Below are 18314 nucleotides of genomic sequence, written 5' to 3'. Positions count from 1 at the left end.
GTGTCATTCCCTGGGGGCGGGCGGCTGGTTCTGTGTTGGGGTGGGCTGGGGTGAGGAGGCATGGTGATGGGCGGGGCACAGGCTAGTACTGCCAGAGCCACTGCCCAGGAATGAGGCGGGCAGGTGGAGGGCTGAGCTGAGGCGGAGGGCGCTGCAGGTAGGTGCCAGAGCAGGAGGCCAGACAGCCTGGTCATGGGTGAGAAATGTCAAGAGATGGGAGGTGGAAGCAGCGGGGAGCCATGGCCGGTGTATGAGAAGGGCAGTGCCCCCGTGGAGTGTGCAGGGTGGGCTGGGCCAAGCAGGGGGTCCCCGGGGCTCCCACAGGGCCAAAGCCCCCAGTAGGGGGGCCACATGGGGCAAAGGGAGTGCCCTTATTTGGGGTAACAAGCTGTGACTGACTGATGAAACAGCAATGAGTAACAGCACTGCTTGATTATTCCTCCCGGGCCACACGCTGGGGTGGGGGGTCCCCTTGCCTCCCCCCCATGGGGACACGGACACCAAGGCCCAGTGGAGCCCCACTGGCTCAGGACACCAGCCGGATGGCCATCCTTGCCCCTTGTTCTAGGTGAGGAGAAGGCAGGGGGCAGGTTCTACCCTCCAAGGACACAGTGGGGGGGAATGTTTATTTTAGGAAGGAAAAACAAAGAATAAGACCAGGATTAAAGGGGTCCAGGGGTCAGGGACTGTGGGCCTTAGCCTCTCTGGTGGCCCTGCTGGCCAGTGGCCTTGGCCTGAGTTCTGAGGCGGCCCAGGAATCTGAGGGGCGCGGGAGGGGAGGTCAGGCAGGCCCTGTGGGGCAGAATGTACCCTGCTCCCCAGGCAGCCTGTCCATGCTGTTCTAAGGGGTAACAATGTCCCTGCTGCCACAGCCCCAGGCCGAGGGCCGACACCTGCCTCCTTCGGCCTCCCGCGCCTCAGCCTTGCGTTGCTTACCCGCCTCCCCCATGGCCCCCACGCTGCCCCGTGGCACCATGGCCACAGGCGGTTCCCTGACCATCCTTTCCCGAGCCGACGGCACCTGAGTCCAGTCCCTCAGGGGCCCAGCAGGGTCTTCCCACCCTCACGACCTGCACTGTGGCCAAGGGGCTTGGGGTCACCCACCGGCCCCTGCCACTTGCCAGACAAGAACATCCTGCACCCAGATCCTGTGGCCCCTCCTGTGCACCGGGCTCCATCTGGGCGCTGGCACCCAGCAGTGACCTCAGCAGCTTTGCCCTTGCCCTCGGAAGCCTGCGGTCTGGTGGGATCGGGGGTCTCCAGTCGCTCACTGCTCACCGCCAGGCAGCACACTCACCCCGTGTCACACACCCAGGCGGTCCCCACAATGGCCTTACAGCACCAACTGACGGCTTGGAATCAAAGCAGCCACGTCCCTCCCAGCTGCCCCAACACTGACCCTCCAGGGATCCTGCCCGGGTCCGCTCTGCTCCCACCACCCTCCTGCCAGCACCTCCCACAGGTTGTCCTGTGAGTGCTGGGGTTTCCCAGGGCTGGGTCTTTGGGGACCTTTCTGTACCCATTCCTGTGACATCACACACAGCCTGAAGGCACAGCCTCCCGTAGATTCTCCGACACCAACTGGAGGTCCAACAGTTCCATTATCAGGTCTGGCATCAGACCCCACAGGTGAAGGGGCTCAGGCCCCCACTTCAGACACCTGCCACAAGTCCCTGGCCACCCAGACTTCTGACCAACCCGCTATAAATCAGGGGTTCCCTCCCGCCCCCTCAGAGGTTTGGTGAGTTGCTAGAATGGCTCACAGTGCTGAGGAAAACACTTCAACAGCCGAATGGAGGAGAAGCCAAGAGCAGGGTGTGGGGAATGGTGCAGGGCTGCCATGACTCCTCCAGGTGGGCCACCCTCCCAGCACCTCCATGTGTTCCCCCGAATCCTGTTGTTTAGGTGTTCTTTTGACAGAGGTTCCATTACATAGGCATGATTGAGTAAATCGTTGGCCGTCGGTGATTTTTTTTTTTTTTTTTTTCTAATTTTTGGCCGCACCACACAGCACGCGGGATTTTAGTTCCGCGACCAGGGATCTAACCCTCGTCCCCTGCAGTGGAAGGGCGGAGTCCTAACCACTGGACCACCAGGGAAGCCCCTGGCCATTGGTGACTGAACTCAATCTCCAGCCAGGAACTGGGGACAAAACCCAAATATTTATTATAAAGAATTCTCTGTCCCCAGCCCTGAGGGTTTGCCCTGGTCCCCAAACTGCCTCCGTCTCCCTCACACCCAGCCCCGTTTCATCTGCCCCTGAAACCAGTACCCCAGGTTTTTGCCCGGGCAGCTGCTCTTCAAATCGTTGATAGGAGATGTCTGGTTATCTCAAGACCCCTTCCAGCAGCCACCTCCTCCAAGCAGTCTGCCCTGCCCACCCCTGCCTCTTAGGTCCCTCTGGCTGGGAGTGCCCCAAGTCCACTTCTGAATCCCCTACACTGGGGCCCCTTGAGGGCAAAGCCTGGACCAGAGTCTTCGAGTCCCCACTCCCCAAGGCCAGGCTCTGACCAAGTTTCCTGCAAACGTTCCCAACGATCCACCTTTTGGGCCAGCTCCAGTGGTGGAAACTTTCCAGCCGGAGGAGGCCGCTTGTTTTGGAAAGTTCCTGGGGGAGCCGCCCCCGCCCGCCTGCCGAGTTCCCACGCTCCTTTATCACTGGGCGCTTAGAGGGGCTCAGTGCTTTGCAGGCCTAGCTCCTCCCAGCTGGCCACCTCTGCCCTGCCCATCCGCTTCCCTCCCTTCCCCATAGAACAGTCTCTCCCCCTGCCCCCACTCCAGCCCGGCCCTATCAAGCCCTCCTGCTATAGGTGAGGACACCGAGAACTCGAGGACTCGCAGCCACCCCCGCTCCATGCGAGCCCTGTGGGGGTGGAGTGCCTGGTGGGTGCTGCTGCTCAGGAAGTGGGAGGAGGAGGCAGCCTGGGCTGGAGGAGCGTCTCGCGTTGAAATTCGAATCCTGACTTAGTCTTCTGCCTCAGTGTCCCGTGCCTCAGTTTCTCCAGAGACGCGCCCCCTGGTCCCCCTCACGCAAAGAATGAGCTTCCTAACCTAGCTCCACCTCCTGCCTTGTGGTTGGGGCCTGGCGCTCACTTACAACCTTAAAGTCCTCTTTTGTAAAATGGGAATAAGCGGCCGCGGGCCCTAAGTTAATCACGCACGCCGAGCTAGGGCCGGGGCGGCGGGAGATGGGGGTGGGGGGTGGCTGCGGCCCACGTGATTGCCGGGCCGGGGACCAGATAGCCGCGGAAGCTCCGGGCAAAAGGGCCTCGAACCCAAGCCCCACAGCCGGTGCACGCCCTCCCCCTCGCGAGCGCCCCTCCTCCCCTGCGCGGGCGGAGCGAGGGGCGGGGCGGGGGTGGGGCCGCGGCTCTTTTCTCTGGAGTTCGCGCGCCCGGAGCCCTAGCTGTCCCCTGCTGTGCCAGCCGACTCCGCGCCGGTGAGTGCCGCCCCAGGAGGGGTGCAGGCTCCCCGGGGACCGAAGTCGGCTTGGCCCGGCCGGTTCTCGGGTCCCCTCTGACCTCCTGGCAACCCCGTGCCCCCAGCTCGTCGCGATGGAGGCCGCAAGTGAGTTCGTGGTCGAGAGCCCCGACGTGGTCTACAGCCCCGAGGCCATCGAGGCGCAGTATGAGTACCGGACGACGTGCGTCAGCCGCGAGGGCGGCGTCCTCAAGGTAAGCGAGGGACCGACCGGGCGGGCCATGGGACTGGGGGAACCAGGGAGCCGGGAGGGAGTGGGAACTGCCCAACTTCTGCGACTCCCGCCGTGCAGTGAGGCGGGAGGGGCCTGCGGCCCCGCGGCTCACCGAGCTGCCCGCCCTCAGGTGCACCCCACGTCCACGCGCTTCACCTTCCGGACCGCCCGGCAGGTGCCCCGGCTCGGGGTCATGCTCGTCGGCTGGGGCGGGAACAACGGCTCCACGCTGACCGCTGCCGTGCTGGCCAACCGACTGCGCCTGTCCTGGCCCACGCGCACCGGCCGCAAGGTGTGGGGTCGGGCGAGGCTCGGTCGGAGAGAAAGCTTCGCAGGAATCCATGCGGAGGGGGAGGGGCTCGACGGAGGAGTGGGCCCGCAGTGGGCAGGGTTTCTGGCTGTGGGCTGACTCCGGGGAGGGGCTTCCGCGGGTGGGCGGGGGGAACTCCTCAGGGGTCTTGCGGGGGCGGAGCCTAAGGTGTGGGAGGGCTTCGGGGTGGGACCTCAGGAGCGGAGCGGCTTCCGCCCCGGCTCGGAGCGCCATGGGGAGGTGCCCCAAAGTAGGGCGGGGCTTGAGGGTGCCGATAGGGGTCCTGGCCAGCTCGTGGCCCACGCCACGCCCACCCTTCACTCAGCCCCCTCTGCCCACCCCCCCAACCCAGGAGGCCAACTACTACGGCTCGCTGACGCAGGCGGGCACTGTTAGCCTGGGTCTGGACGCCGAGGGCCAGGAGGTGTTCGTGCCCTTCAGCTCGCTGCTGCCCATGGTGGCACCCGACGACATCGTGTTCGACGGTGGGCGGGGCCCTGGGTCGGGGGTGGTGTGGGAGGCGAGGCCTAGAGGGGCCCAGGATTGGGGCCGGGCCGAGCTTGAGGGTCCCCCCCAGGCTGGGACATATCGTCGCTGAACCTGGCGGAGGCGATGCGGCGCGCGCAGGTACTGGATTGGGGGCTGCAGGAGCAACTGTGGCCGCACATGGAGGCCCTGCGCCCGCGGCCCTCCGTCTACATCCCCGAGTTCATCGCAGCTAACCAGAGCGCGCGCGCCGACAACGTAATCCCGGGCACGCGCGCGCAGCAGGTGCAGCCCCACCCCGCGTCCATTACCCCTGCCACTTGTCCTCCCTCCCCACCACCTGTTACCCCTCTTTTGTCCCCATGCTTCCATCCCGAGGGTCCAGGTCCCACTTTGGACTTGGGGAACTGAGTGGCCCAGGCCTCCAGAGGTCGGGGGAGCCTGTACAACCTCCTCCCCCTCCATCCCCCCCCTCCCCCAGCTGGAGCAGATCCGTAGGGACATCCGCGACTTCCGGTCCAGCGCCGGGCTGGACAAAGTCATCGTGCTGTGGACAGCGAACACGGAGCGCTTCTGCGAAGTGGTCCCGGGCCTCAATGACACCGCTGAGAACCTGCTGCGCACCATCCAGGTGGGCGCGCCCAAGGGGTGGGGTAGGCTCAGGGCCAGCCCCCACGGACTTCTCTGTGCTGACTGCTCGCTTCTGCCCGCAGCTGGGCCTGGAAGTGTCGCCCTCCACCCTCTTTGCCGTGGCCAGCATCTTGGAGGGCTGCGCCTTCCTCAATGGGTCCCCACAGAACACGCTGGTGCCTGGTGCCCTCGAGCTTGCATGGCAGCGCCGTGTCTTTGTGGGTGGAGACGACTTCAAGTCGGGGCAGACCAAGGTCAAGTCCGTGCTCGTGGACTTCCTTATTGGCTCTGGCCTCAAGGTGTGTGGGCCTGGGGGGCTGCTCAGCTCAGTATGGGGGGGCGTGGACCCCGAGGGGTGGGCTTGTGTGCTGCGGGGCCTGCAGCTGCCACGGGTCTCCTTGCCCCCCGCAGACCATGTCCATCGTGAGCTACAACCACCTGGGCAACAACGACGGGCAGAACCTGTCGGCGCCGCCACAGTTCCGCTCCAAGGAGGTGTCGAAGAGCAGCGTGGTAGACGACATGGTGCACAGCAACCCAGTGCTCTACTCGCCGGGCGAAGAGCCCGACCACTGCGTGCGTGGGGCGCAGACGCGGCAAGGGGCGGGGATGGGGTGGGGTGGGGTGGGGCGGTGCTCCCCACAGAGAAGGGCAGGGACCCGTGTGACCTCGTGCCGCCCCCCAGGTGGTCATCAAGTACGTGCCATACGTGGGTGACAGCAAGCGTGCCCTGGATGAGTACACATCGGAGCTGATGCTGGGCGGTACCAACACGCTGGTGCTGCACAACACGTGCGAGGTGTGGGGCAAGAGGGGGCAGGAGTGGGGCTGCCCACCAGCCCAGCCCACCTCCTGACCCGCTGGCCCCACAGGACTCACTCCTGGCCGCGCCCATCATGCTGGACCTGGCCCTGCTGACTGAACTGTGCCAGCGTGTGAGCTTCTGCACCGACATCGACCCGGAGCCGCAGAGCTTCCACCCGGTGCTGTCGCTGCTTGGCTTCCTGTTCAAGGCACCGCTTGCACCACCGGGCAGCCCAGTGGTCAACGCGCTCTTCCGCCAGCGCAGCTGCATCGAGAATATCCTCAGGTGTGCCCCGACCTTGGGGATCCCCACCTATGGCCCAGATGTCCACTGGCGGGGCTGTGCACAGAGCCTAGGGACTGCAGGGCAGTCTTGGGATCTGGCCCCGCTGAGCCGTGACCATCTCTCAGGGCCTGCGTGGGGCTCCCGCCGCAGAACCACATGCTTCTGGAGCACAAGATGGAGCGCCCTGGCCTCAAGCAAGTTGGGCATGTGGCCACCGCCTGCCCCGTGCCTTGCAAGAAAGGATCAGCGCCAACTGCCCCCAATGGCTGTACTGGTGACGCCTATGGGCACTCACAGGCTGAGGCACCCCAGATGCCCACCACCTAAGGCCATGGCCATACAGCTCCCCTGTAGCTCCTGCCCCCATTGCTCCTCAGCAGGCGACCCTTCCAGGCTCCCTTCAGACAGACAATAAAGCCAGTGCCACTGAGCCACACCTGTGGATTCTTGGTGCCTGCGACCTAACCCTAACGGCCCCCAATACCAGCCACATCTCCCTTTTCCACCAGCTGGACTTCTACCTACCCTTCCAAACTCTGCTGTCCCAACTCTCAGGGGCTTTCCAGAACCCCCGGGGGGAGGGGGGCTCTGCCTAACCACAACCCTTGAAGGTTAGGCTAAGCAGGCTGTGGCTATAAGCCAAAGCAAAGAAACCCGAGAACAGATGCCAAAAACCAAAATCGAGTTATGTTTATTGTTGGGGCCCACCCCTGCGCTCCAGGGGAAAGGAAATCCCCCAAGGAGCCCCCTGGACAAAACAGAAATGGCGGGAAGGGCCCATACAAGAAAGAACGTCTCTGAGGTCCTTGCGTTTTTTTATAAAATGAATGAGTCCTTCGCGCGGGGCCTCCCAGCCATCCAAGCCTTGACCGGGAGTCCAGTTGCCCGCGGTGTGACCTCAGACCCTCACCCTGCAGACCACCCGAGCCCCTGGACCTTGGCCCCGGGCAGGGGCGCTGGGCAGAAGCCGAGGTCGGCAGTGGGCAAGGGGCTGCGGCCCCATCACACGCTCATGGTCATCCCGGGGGAGTACTGCGGAAAGACGAGGGGGTGGCGCGCGGGGGCCGGCTCAGTTCCGGCCTAGGCTGGGACCCGCCCCCGGGGGGAAGGGGGAACAGGGCGGGGTGGACGTGGGATGGAAAGGGACCAGGTGTTGATGCGTGGGGAGGCCGCCCTGGGCCGCGGGTCCCAGGGTTGGGGTGGGATGTGGGCGGGGCGGGGCGATAGGGCGGGCCTGGGGAGGGGAAGGCGGGAGGAAGGGAAGGATGCCGCGGCCGCCCCCCCACCTGGCCCGCCGCGGTCACGGTCTTGCTCTGGCCCCCCGGCCGCCCCGCCGGGGTCTGCCCGCCAGGCCCCTCCGGCCCGACGCCGCCGCGGGGGGGGAGTCGACGCAGTCGCTTACGCTTTCGCTCGGGAACGGGTGCAGGAAGGTCCCGGCGGCCGCCATCTCGCCGTCGTCCCGCGGGGTGCCCGGGGTGTTGCTCAGGCCGGCCACGGCGCCGGGGGAACTCTGGGGGCGGCCGCGGTCAGAGCGGAACACCCCGCCCCGCGGGCCAGGCCCCGACCGCCGCGCGGCCCAACCAGGACTAGGCCTCTCCACGCGGGCCGACCCCGCAGCCCCGCCCCCCGCCCCCCGCAGGAGCGCGGCCCCCTCACCTTCGGCAACCCGTCCAGATCGCCCGAGCCTGTGGACCGACAGACGGCGGTGACGCGGCTCAGACGCGCCAAGCCGGCTCCACCGACCCCTTCCCGAACTTCCCCGGCGGCCGCGCCCCCTCCCTCGGCCCAGCCCACTGGGGCACCGCCGGGGGTCCCGGGCCGAGGGCCCAGATCTGGGGTGGTGGGTCAGTGCCGGCGGCCGGGCGTCCCCCCGGTTTAGTTACTGGACCCTCCCCGCAGCGCTGCCAGCCCCAATCACTGAGCCCAGAGAAGCTCGGGGCGCGCCCCCAACGCCGGCTAAGCACAGAGGCGGAGGGGCTGAAGGGGGCCACCAGGGGGCGCACGAGGCTCGCGAAGCAGCTGGGTGGGGGCGTGTGTGTGGGTGTCTGTGTGTCCCGGGACTCCGCCCACTCACCCAGGGATCCGTTTACATGGTGAGGCTCCATCGCATTCATGGCGGCCATGGGGGCCTCCGGACCAGGGCCAAGCGGGAACTGCAGGCAGAGGAGCAGCTTGGGCCTCGGGCCACCACCTCTCCGCCCCCACCCCGACCCCCGCAAGCCCCAGCTCACATTAGCCCTGCCGGCGCCTGGCCCGATGGGGTTCATGATGGTGTACATGTTCTCACTGGAGTTGGTGGAGTCTGAGGCAGCACGTGAGGGGGTGGGGTGTGAGAGGGCCTCACCCAAACACACCCCTCCCTATGCCCCGCCCAGGCTGTAGTACCTCCAGGGCTGGGCATGATGGGTGTTCCAGGGGGCCCACCTCCTCCTGGGGGTCCCTGCACACAGAGGGAGACAAAGAAGGTGAGAAAAGCCCTCCAACTGCCACCCCACAACCGCTGCCCCCAGGTCGGGTGTCCCAGCTTCGGCATCACTCACCGTGTAGCTGCCAGGGGAGGAAGAGGAGTAGGGGATCTGGGGAGATGGGCAGCTGTGAGCAGTCCGCCCACTCTACCAACTCGCACACTCCTAATCCCCCCACACACACACACCAACGCCATCCCGACACTCACCGAGTTGCCACTGGGGCTGGCCCATGGGCCACGCACTCCGGGTCCCCTAGAACAGACAGTGGTGGACCCTGGGTCTAAGCCAGGCGGTACACAGCCCCCCAGCACACACTCCCTGACACCCCCAGCCTGCCCCACGTGCCCTCAGAGCAGCAGATGTTGGCCGAGAAGTAACCAAGCAGATGCCAGGCCAGCCTTCAAATCCCAACCCCATCCGTCACTCACTGGTCTTTGAGCCTGAGTTTCCCCACCCAGCAGTGGCGTAAACAGTATCGGGACTGTTGTGCGGCTTCGGGGTCTGCCCCAGCATACCCAGCCCATGAAGCTGGGTGGTGACCCACATGGGCACACTCTCGGGGGTTCCTGAGGGCCTTACATGTTCATGGTGGGCAAACCCGGGCCAGCAAGAGAGTTGGGTGGGGGCCGCATGCCACTTCCGTAGCTCTGTGAAGGTAAAGGGGCCGTGAGAGGGCAAACCGAGAGAGGGCAGCCCCTGAAGCTGCCCTGTCGCCTGGGCCCAGCCCTTACCTGGGGCCCAACGCTGGTCATGCCCCGTGGAGGCGTCACCCTCTGCATCGGGCCCATGCTCGAATGACCTGGGGGCAGAAGGAAGAGGGCTCAGGCCGCGGCCGTTCCCCGGTGTGGACAGGCGCTGTGCTGGGGGTTGGGGGTATTCCTGCACGGTGGGCGGCGGGGAACAGGCTCTGGGATCCTGACGGGAGGCGGGGGACAGCAGCGGGAGCTTCCCTACTCACCCTGAGCACGTGGGGAGGGGTCCATGGCGCCAGGGAGGAGGGGCTGGGAACCGGGTAGGCCCACGGGAGGCTGCGGAGGGGGAGTGGCAGCACTGAGTGTGGGTGCCCCCACCCCGGCCCAATTCCTTACCCCCCTCCCCTCATCCCTCTCTCACCTGACTCTGCATCCGCAGGGTGGGCCGAGGGCCCCCTGGGAACCGCGGTGACATGAAGGGCTGGAAGAGGTGGGCCGCGGATCAGCACCTCCCCCCACCTACTCAGCCCCCAAAGCTACCCGCTTCCTGCCGCACCCGGGCCCCCAGCCTGGATACTCCCCCTCCTCCAAGACCAGCCGGCAGACCTCAGCCAGCCGCGCCGGGGGCGTGGGAGCGCAGTGGGACGGGCCCAAGAGCCAGGGGGAGGGGTGTGCGTGCTCGAGGGGGCGGGGCACCACAGGTCCTTACCGGAACCTGAGGCCCCATCATGGGGGCGTTGGGGTTGTCGGGGGGAGGCTGGGAGCCGGGGGGGGGCCCTAGGAGGACAGAACCAGGTGGGTTGGGAGGAGCGAGGTCACCCGAAGTTCCACGGTTTCCTGTGGCTCTGCTGAGCCTGGCCAGGGAGGGGAGGGGACACCGTGGAGGCAGGAGAGTGGGCCAACTAGCCCCATCTGCGGGACGTAGCGGGGGTGGGGTGGACCCAAAGGGGGAGGTCATGGGCAGGACCCGTGGTTCAGCGAGCCAAGCTGTGCGGCCCCAGGCGCCCCGACACACACAGGCGCAGGCCTAGTGCAGAGACCCCGCCCCCTCCCGCAGCGGGGCCCAGGCCAGATAGCCCCTCCCTCACCAGCACTACCGAGGCCCGCAGGGGCATACCCACCCCGTCATTGCCCCTGCCTGTCACCCTCCCACACAAGCCCACCCAGGGTCAGGAGACAGGGAGCCCCAGCCCCGGCTATACCTGGAAGAAGCCGGTTGCCATGGGGCCTGATGCCATTGCATCATTGGGAGCCATGCTCCCCATCACCGGGCTGGGGGCCGCTGCAGCGCTCTGCAGGGGTGGGGGAGATGGCAAGAGCCAAGTCAGGTCACTTCCTGTCCAAGTGTTTCCTTCTCTCCTCAAGCAGCTGGCCCCACGGAACAAGGAACCCAAGCCATCCAACTACTCAGGCACGGGAGGATTTGCGGGGGGGGGGGGGGGCAGTGGAGGGGGGAGGGGAGGGGGAGGGGGGAGGCGGCTCTAGGTGAGGGAAGAGCTGCGGCCCCTGTCCCCACCCTGGCTTAGCAACCAGATGTGCTGGGTGGCCCTCGGCAAGGGCTCTGCCTCCTTGCTGAACCCGTGACCCTGGAGGTGATCAGGGCCCAGCCTGGCTGAGCCCACAGCCCAGGTGATCAGGGACCTCAGCCCCCCATGTCCCCACCCTGAGGATTCCGGGGGTCTGAAAATGCCATCCACCCAGGACTCCAGTGCGTGCCGCATCCTTCTAGCACAGCCTTGTTCTTCTGGTCTGAATCTAACTTCAGATGGGTGGGGGCACAGTCCCCCACTCCCAGCCGAACCCAACCAGCCCTGATTCCTCCTGCCTGGCAATGCAGGTTAGCTGGGCCCCCAAGACACCTCAAATCAACAGACAAAAAAATCAATAGACAGCTTCAAGATGAACCTCCCTCCCAGAGGGCTCCTCCTTGGAGCTACTGTACAGACCACTGCCCCTCCTCCTCCTCCAGGAAGGAGGGGAAGGAAGAGCAGAACTCTGCAGTGGGGTCTCCAGGCCCCCAACCTCTCTTCAGATGGAGGAGGGGGGAAGACCGGGTGCCTGAGAGGGGAGTTCCCATGTCTGCCAAGGGTGGAGATGCTGGTGGCAGGCCCAGAGTTGGCAGGGGGACAGGCTGACAGGCCACTTCCTCTGGTCGGTTCCAAGTCCCAGGCTTGTCTGCCTTTGGGGCCCACAGAGCAGGGGGAAAGGGGGCGATAGAGGCCTAGTCTTTAGGGCAGAGGAGACACATCAAAAGGATAGGGACGGGGGAAGACACTGCAGGCATTGAGTAGGGCACTTCTCTTAAGGCCCCTTGACTCTTGTGGCTGCATCATCTTCCCCCCTCCGCCTTCAGGCCCCAAAAGGAAGAGGCTGATCTGTCTGGGTCACTGCTGTCCCTGCAGCTGGCACAAGCCAGCACACAGGGGCACTCAGGAATTTGTGGAACTGCAGCCACTTGGGTTCCGAAGAGTTAAGCACTTAGCCCATGGTCACACAGTGCATCCTGCCCTACAGAAGTGGGGAAAGGGGCCCCTCGTCTGGGTCGGAGCAGGGCCCCTGGAGTCACACCCTTCCCTTTGTGGACTGACACCTGCCCCCTTCTTGCTCCTTCTCAAAGGTCAGCCTCTAATGGATTTCTACCCAGGCCCAAGTTGGGAGGGTACCAGTGCGAGCACTCGCAGGGCCCAGCACAAATCTTTGAAAACCCAAGTGACCCCGGGGGTGGAGGGGGACGAAGCTCTCAGCCCCTCTCCAAAATGCTGGGTCACCCCTGCCCTCCACCTCACCCTCTCCCACAAACACAACACGATGGCTTAGAGCAGCTACTCTCGCTGGCGCCGGCCTCAGTGGCTGGAGGGAAACAGCTCTGAGCCCTGGGTCTGTCCACCCCTCCCCAACCCTTACGGAGGGCAGGAGCGCAGCCCCCCTTTTGAGCCGCAGCAGGCGCCAGAGCATTTCCTGGTTGGGGAGGGTGGTGGTGCGGGTGGCTGCCGCTCCAGACCGTGAGGTGTGGGGGCGGGGAGAAGATGGGGCTCCCCAACTCTAGGCCTTGAAGGGTTAATCCAGGGTTGGGGGGTGGGGGGTGGGGGGTAGGGCCCACCCTCCCGGTCGGGTGACCTGAGCTGGACCCCCCAAGTCAATCAACCACCCCCAGAGGCGCCAGCCTGGCCTGCGTTGCCATAACAACAGGCTGGGCGCGCTCGCGTTTCCTGGAGACGCCGAGGTTGGCCCCCAGCCGGGAGGCTCTGACTGAGCCCCCTCAGGGGGCGGAGGGCGGGAGGAGGGAGCCCCGACTGCGAGGGAGAGGCGGCAGGACGCCCCTTCACCCCACCCCCAGTAAGTGCGGAGGTGGGGCAGAACGTGTAGCTGGCTTCAGTCTGCTGACACAGGGACCCTGTCACCCCAGGGACGGGGCGCCACCCCCCTCCCTTGACGCGCCCTGCTGCCATGGTAACCAGCAGCGCGCCCATTCCGCTGGGAGACCGCGCTCTCCCCTCCCCGGAGGCGCCAGGCTCGGGGCGGGGACGAAGGCAGGCGCGGAGAGGGAAGGGCTGCGCAGCCCGGGAGGGGAAACAGAGCTCAAGGGGCCCAGGAGAGGCAAAGGGAGGAGCTGGGGACTACATTGGGGAGAGAGAGCTGGGCCCACGCGGAGTCACGCACGCACACAGCTACACACACTTCTGTTACCCCAGTTCTGGCGGGACCACAACATGAATAGTGGGACCTGATGGGGGTGAACAGCAGCGACCTCGGCTCCCATAAATGCGCATACAGCGTGCATGGGGCGTCTTCAGGGATATGGTGAACCCCAGCCTTCTCGGGCTGCACCCTGGCCCTGCAGAGGCCTGCACGCCTCCACAGGGGGGCCTCTCTGTTGGCGAGGCCGTGCGTGGTGTGGGACCCAGACTAACCGCAGAGGGCGGGGAACAGCCAGGCCCTGAGGGGCACAGCAGAGCAGAGGGCGCAGCAGAGCAGAGGGCTCAGGATGTGAAGGCGCCCACTGCAGGAAGAGTGGTTGCAAGGGAGGGGGGAGGGCAGGGGGAACCTCTCTCAGGGGCCAGGTGGCCAATCCCCACGGGCCAGGGTGAAGAAGTTAAAGGCAGGGGGCTGCCATCTCCCCATGACAACAAGGTGGCGCCCGCCCCCTCACGTTACCCACCCACCTCTCGGGACAGGCCTCTGACTCCCACTCAACTTGTATGAAACTGAGGCCAAAGACGTGAAGTCAGCAGCCCCAGTCGCAGAGCAAGGTTGGGAGATCTGCCAAGTGCTCGGCCTCTCCTGCTCCAGGGTGCACAGGCAGTTAGCCGTCCCCCAGCACCCCTGCCTGGGCCCCCACCCCAGAAGGCTTGGAAAGGCTGGGGTGGGAGGGGACAAGCAGTGGTGGCCACCCGTCCGGCCCTGCATACACGGAGCTAGGGAGGCAGGAGCTGTGGTACTGTCTACCTGGTTCCACATAGGGTTCACGTGAGGGGGAGCAAAGGAGGAGCTGGCCTCGGGAGGGTGTGGGGCTCATGGGGACCGTCAGGAGTTGGGTGCAGTGGGGGGCAGAGGGACCCCACAGAAGCCATGATCTCAGGTCAAACCCCACAGCCTGGCCCACTAGCCCACCTGAGCCAGCTTCCGGCCATGCAGCCCCCCAAGGCCACAGGACCCTGCCCACACCCGTGAGCCCTGGTCCCAGCCCCTGGGGCGGGGACTCACGTAGTCCTGGAAGGCCTTGGCTTCACTCGAGTGCTCGCACGCCTCTCTGCGGTCGGGCGCTGCACAGTACAAGTCCCAGAACACGCTGTGGGCGGCAGGGGGGGACGATGGTTTCCCCACGCGCCCCCCCCAGCCCCCCCCATGTCCCACCCACACCAGCCTTGCGCGCACCACCACCAGGAATGCAGGAAGCCCGGGGGCTCCCCCAGCGTAATGTTCTTCTCCCATCGGATCTGCAGGGGAGAGGGAAGGAAGGTGAGGGCTAACGGCCTGGCCCTGTCTGACCCCTTCCCCTCCCAAGAGGCAGCCCCAACCCAAGCCCGGGGCCCAGGAAACACCGGGTCAGGAAACCAGCAGATCAGAGCAAGGGAGCCAGGAGGGGGACAGCTTGGTGAGGACAGGGACAGAGGAGCGGGAGGCAGATCCTCAGATGGATGGGCAGATACCAGGATGCCAGCCCTGCCGCTCCGCAGCCCTCAGTTCCCAGGGCACAACCCAACCCCACCACGGAGACCTGATAAAAATGGGTTAGGGAGGACCCCAGGATGTGGGTGCCAAGGAAGGGGCTGGCTGTGGGGGCCCTGCCTGGCCAGGCCAGCTTACCTCGGACAGAAAGGTCTGGGCTGACTTCTGGGCACCAACGTGCAGCAGGTACTCATACACGTACAGCGCCAACCTGCAGGCGGGAGGGGTGGGGGCCGGCTCAGGCTCTCAGGAGGTCCAGGCAGACCCAAAGCTCTGCCCCGAGGGTCCCTGGGAGGGGTTTTAAGGTGCGGCACCTGCCCTCTGGTGGGAAGGTGGAGAGGGGCAGGGGCCCACAGTGAGCCCCTCATTGTACCTACCACCTACTGCCAGCCTCACTCACTTCCCTCTGCTGGTCTCCCCCTCGCCCCACCTCCCCCACCCCTGAGAAGAGATGGCCTCCTCACCAGTTGCTCAGCCTGGCCAACTCCTACACATCCATCAACACACAGCCTGCAGGCCCCTCCTCTAGGCAGCACTCCTAGCAGTCCCCAGCCCCCCACCTCCAGGCCAAATTCTCAGTTCAACACCCCCCTGATGGACCAAGTCCTGGCCCCATCCTGCCAATGCTGAGACCTTATAGCAGCCTTGGCCCCAGGGAGTTCCTCTCCTTGGAGAAATGGCTCCTGGGCTTCACTCTAGTTTGTGCTCTGGGTGGGGTCTCCCGGCAGGCACCCCGGGCCATGTGGCCAGGGCCCAGGGCCTAACTCACTCCCAGCCTCACCTGCCAAGGAAGAAAAGGGGCTCTCTGACCTGAGGTCTTCCTCCTCCAGGTTTCCCTAGACCCCATCCTTTCCCTCAGGATCAGTTCCCATCCGCCAGTGGTGGCTATGACACATCCACACCAGCCCCCCAAGGGGGAGTCTGGGGAAACGGGAGGTAGGGCCAGCAGTGCCACTCAGCTGCCACGGCACCGCCCTGTCCAAATGCCCACAGTGCCCAGTACCCCTGCACACACCAATCGGCCACTGCCCACCCCAAGAGCACAGGCCACGCTCCAACCAGCATCACCATCCATTGGCCTCCACCACACCCCAATCTGTCTTCCACACCCGCCAGCAGAGGGACAATTCCCCACCCGCTAGGGTCACCCATTCCCCAGCCCCCACTCTACCAGTACCGGCCCCTCCGGGCACCTCCAGGGTCTTCCTACTACCCAGCCAGGCCCCAGGTGGACCGAGGGGAGTCTGGATCTAAGACCGGGGGCTCCCCAAGGGCCAGCCTGAGGCTGCTCCGGTGAAAGCTGTAGGCCCTTCCAGATGCCTCCCCGCTCAGCTGGCCTCCCTCCCCTGGCTGATGGCCCCATACTGAAATAACCTTGCTTTGACTCATGCTCCTGCTTTCTCTCACCCTTCCCAGCCAGGCTGCTCAATCCTCACATCCCAGCCCCCTCTGCAGAGCACCCCCGCCCCCAGTTCCAGCTCAGACCTCACCAAGGCAGTTCTAGCCCTTCTGTCCCAGGCCCCACCCCACGGCTTCTGCCCTTGCCCTGGACCCTCTTTTCCTTCCTTCATCCATCCATCCGTCCTTTCAGTCATTCATTCAACAAACATTCACCTCCTTGAGCAGTGAACACAACAGACCCCTGTCTCCCTGGAGGCTACCTGCTCACGGGGAGAGACGGAGGAGCAAAAATACAAAGGAGGAGGTAAGTCATCTGGTGGGGTGGAAGGTAGTGTGTGCTACAGAAGTACAAGGGGGGACATTAGGGAGTCCGGGTGGGCAGCTGAACCAGGGCAAGGTATGTCCACAGCTCACATTACACCACGCGAGCTGTGACAGCCACCGGAGGGACAGAAACAGGTCACAGAGGGGTAGGATTTGTGGGGCTCACATAGTTCTGAGCATGGGTCTCCCCCAAGACTGGCCAAGGTTCCTGCCTCATCATCACACCCCTCTCAGCAGCGCCTCCAGCCCGGGCACCCCCAGGTTCCAACATCGCACCCTGGCAGCATCCACCCTTCTCCAGCCCAGTGGTCTTCCTCACCCCCCAGCCTCCAGGCTCACCTGTCCAACTCACTCCTGGGACCCCCCTCCCTTTCTAGAGGTTTCCTGAGCCTTCACGAGTGGACTGCATCTACCAGGCCTGAGTCCATCAGTGAAAAAATGAACATGAAAAGTCAATGGGGCCGGAGGAGACCTGAGCAGCCCCAGCCTGCTCACCAACCGACCCTCCAGGCAAATAGAGAGGTTTGAAGAGATCCAGCTGGCCCCCTGCCACCTTGGGGAACGAACGGTGCAGGGAATGAGGTACCCAGAGACAGGGAGCAAGACAGAGTGGGGGGATCCAAGTAGGCTGCCCAGAAGGGAAGTGCAGCAGGGCAGGGGAGCACATGGGGGGCTGCAGTCTGGCCCCACCCCCACCAAGAGCAGAAGCCTCTCCTCAGGGTTCAGGGAGCCTCCTGAAGAACATGCTGGCTCCCACTAAGGCCACCAAGGGCTCTATGCTGCCAGCCCATCGGGTCCCTCTCCATCACCTCTCACCCTCCACTGGCCAGGGGTGGCATCGGACCCCGGATGCAGGTCCCGGAGCCCACCACTGCCCGCTCCCCTCCCTCCTCCGGCCCTGCCCCAGCTCTCGTCTCTTCTCCCTGGGTGGCCTCCCCTCCTGCTTTGATGTTGAAGACTGACGTGGTGCAGCTGCCCACAGGGTTCCTCCAGCCTGGCCTCCCCTGTGAACTCAGGGTCTGCCGTCCACTTGACATCTTAAAGGCCCAGCCCCACCCCAGCTTCTTCCCCTCCTGTTCCCTAACCCGGGTGGTCTTGACTCACATAGGTGTGGCGCAAGTGTGAAGATCCACCTAGCTGTCCCCCAGAGATCACTACATTTATTGAATTTAGGGGAAAAACTTAAGGAAAAAGCACTCTCTCTCCTGATTCTGAGCCTTCTCCCTGCCTTCCTCAGCACACACTTGGTCCAGGCCACCACTATCACTTACCTGGATCTCAACAGGGCCCCTCTAGGGGCTGCTTCCTCCCCTCCCCACCAGCACTCCTCACTCAGACCCTTCAGTGCCTCCCACACACGTTGGCCACTCTCTACCTCTCCACCCCAGGGCCTTTGCACAGGCCATTTCCCTGCCTGAGACACTTCTGCTAGAGACCCTCATGGCTCCAAAGTCACGGGGCAGAGGCTTCCCTATCACTTCTAACGGCAGCCCTGCTCCATTCTCCACCTGCCCCCCATCATATTTATCTCCATTTGACACAAGGCCCTCTGCTTACTGCCTGCAGCCCCCACTGGATGTAGCTTTGGGAGGGCGGGACCTCGTCTCACTCCTGAGCTTACACAGCGCTGGGCATCCTGGGCCCCCAGCCACCCCAATGAATGAACCAACCAACCCTGAGCCCCCTCGCTCCCGGGATGTCCAGTAGGCACTTATGAAGGTCAGCACTTACTTACTATTCTGATGTTAAGAATTTGGGGTTTTATCCCAAGAGCAAAGAGAAGCCAGAGAAGGTTTTCAGTTTTGCTTGATTTCTCTTATATGCTGGTACTTTAATTTTTATCAAGTCTCAGAGAACCGTGAGCAGCTTTCTTTGTTTGTTTTCAGTGAAAACTTTTGAAGCCTGGACATCTGGTCAGGTTGCTTCGGGACCTCCAGGGCCCGCCACTCAGGGAGGGCTTATGGCTTGCAGGTCGCTGTCTAGGCCCTGAGATGGGTTGTGGGAAAGGGCCTGGGCTCTGGATCCAAATCCTGGCCCCACCCCAGCCCTG

The 18314-nt window shown here is 64.6% G+C and overlaps 2 protein-coding genes across 16 annotated transcripts in view; one reads left to right on the top strand and one right to left on the bottom strand.

Moving 5' to 3' along the window:
- Nucleotides 1–3300: 3300 nt before the first annotated feature.
- Nucleotides 3301–6640, top strand: ISYNA1 (inositol-3-phosphate synthase 1). The gene is made up of 11 exons (XM_030880094.3): nucleotides 3301–3439; nucleotides 3546–3674; nucleotides 3825–3986; nucleotides 4357–4489; nucleotides 4582–4775; nucleotides 4972–5121; nucleotides 5204–5419; nucleotides 5532–5696; nucleotides 5806–5919; nucleotides 5993–6210; nucleotides 6336–6640. The coding sequence occupies exons 2-11, from the start codon at nucleotides 3555–3557 to the stop codon at nucleotides 6535–6537; spliced, it is 1674 nt and encodes a 557-aa protein (XP_030735954.1). The 5' UTR covers nucleotides 3301–3439; nucleotides 3546–3554; the 3' UTR covers nucleotides 6538–6640.
- Nucleotides 6641–6875: 235 nt separating this feature from the next.
- Nucleotides 6876–18314, bottom strand: part of SSBP4 (single stranded DNA binding protein 4) — a 19603-nt gene continuing 8164 nt past the window's right edge. For 3 of the 15 annotated variants that reach the window (XM_060296905.2, XM_060296904.2, XM_060296906.2), the window contains exons 2-16: nucleotides 14678–14750; nucleotides 14246–14307; nucleotides 14075–14133; nucleotides 10573–10662; nucleotides 9792–9851; nucleotides 9637–9706; nucleotides 9258–9477; nucleotides 8885–8930; nucleotides 8751–8786; nucleotides 8596–8650; nucleotides 8442–8512; nucleotides 8285–8363; nucleotides 7867–7895; nucleotides 7497–7720; nucleotides 6876–7242 (exon numbers count right to left, since the gene is read on the bottom strand). In XM_060296905.2, the coding sequence (XP_060152888.1) occupies nucleotides 7511–7720; nucleotides 7867–7895; nucleotides 8285–8363; nucleotides 8442–8512; nucleotides 8596–8650; nucleotides 8751–8786; nucleotides 8885–8930; nucleotides 9258–9477; nucleotides 9637–9706; nucleotides 9792–9851; nucleotides 10573–10662; nucleotides 14075–14133; nucleotides 14246–14307; nucleotides 14678–14733 (1143 nt within the window). In that variant the 5' untranslated portion in view covers nucleotides 14734–14750 and the 3' untranslated portion in view covers nucleotides 6876–7242; nucleotides 7497–7510. Of the gene's footprint in view, nucleotides 7243–7496; nucleotides 7721–7866; nucleotides 7896–8284; nucleotides 8364–8441; nucleotides 8513–8595; nucleotides 8651–8750; nucleotides 8787–8884; nucleotides 8931–9257; nucleotides 9478–9636; nucleotides 9707–9791; nucleotides 9852–10572; nucleotides 10663–14074; nucleotides 14160–14245; nucleotides 14308–14677; nucleotides 14751–18314 lie in introns of all 15 variants that reach the window. The other 12 variants (XM_060296901.1, XM_030880097.3, XM_060296907.1 and 9 more) reach the window with 8 other exon arrangements.

This window comes from Globicephala melas, chromosome 3 (assembly GCF_963455315.2).
Source record: "Globicephala melas chromosome 3, mGloMel1.2, whole genome shotgun sequence".
Lineage (NCBI taxonomy): Eukaryota > Metazoa > Chordata > Mammalia > Artiodactyla > Delphinidae > Globicephala > Globicephala melas.
Note: the sequence above shows the minus strand (reverse complement) of the source record. Positions and strands in the feature narration are given on the sequence as shown.

Bases quoted from the DNA above. Each gene is read 5' to 3' on its own strand.
- ISYNA1 (XM_030880094.3), top strand. From the start codon at position 3,555: ATGGAGGCCGCAAGTGAGTTCGTGGTCGAGAGCCCCGACGTGGTCTAC. The intron at 4,776-4,971 runs GTGCAGCCCCAC...CCCCTCCCCCAG, and splicing joins CGGGCACGCGCGCGCAGCAG to CTGGAGCAGATCCGTAGGGA. The intron at 5,697-5,805 runs GTGCGTGGGGCG...GCCGCCCCCCAG, and splicing joins GCGAAGAGCCCGACCACTGC to GTGGTCATCAAGTACGTGCC.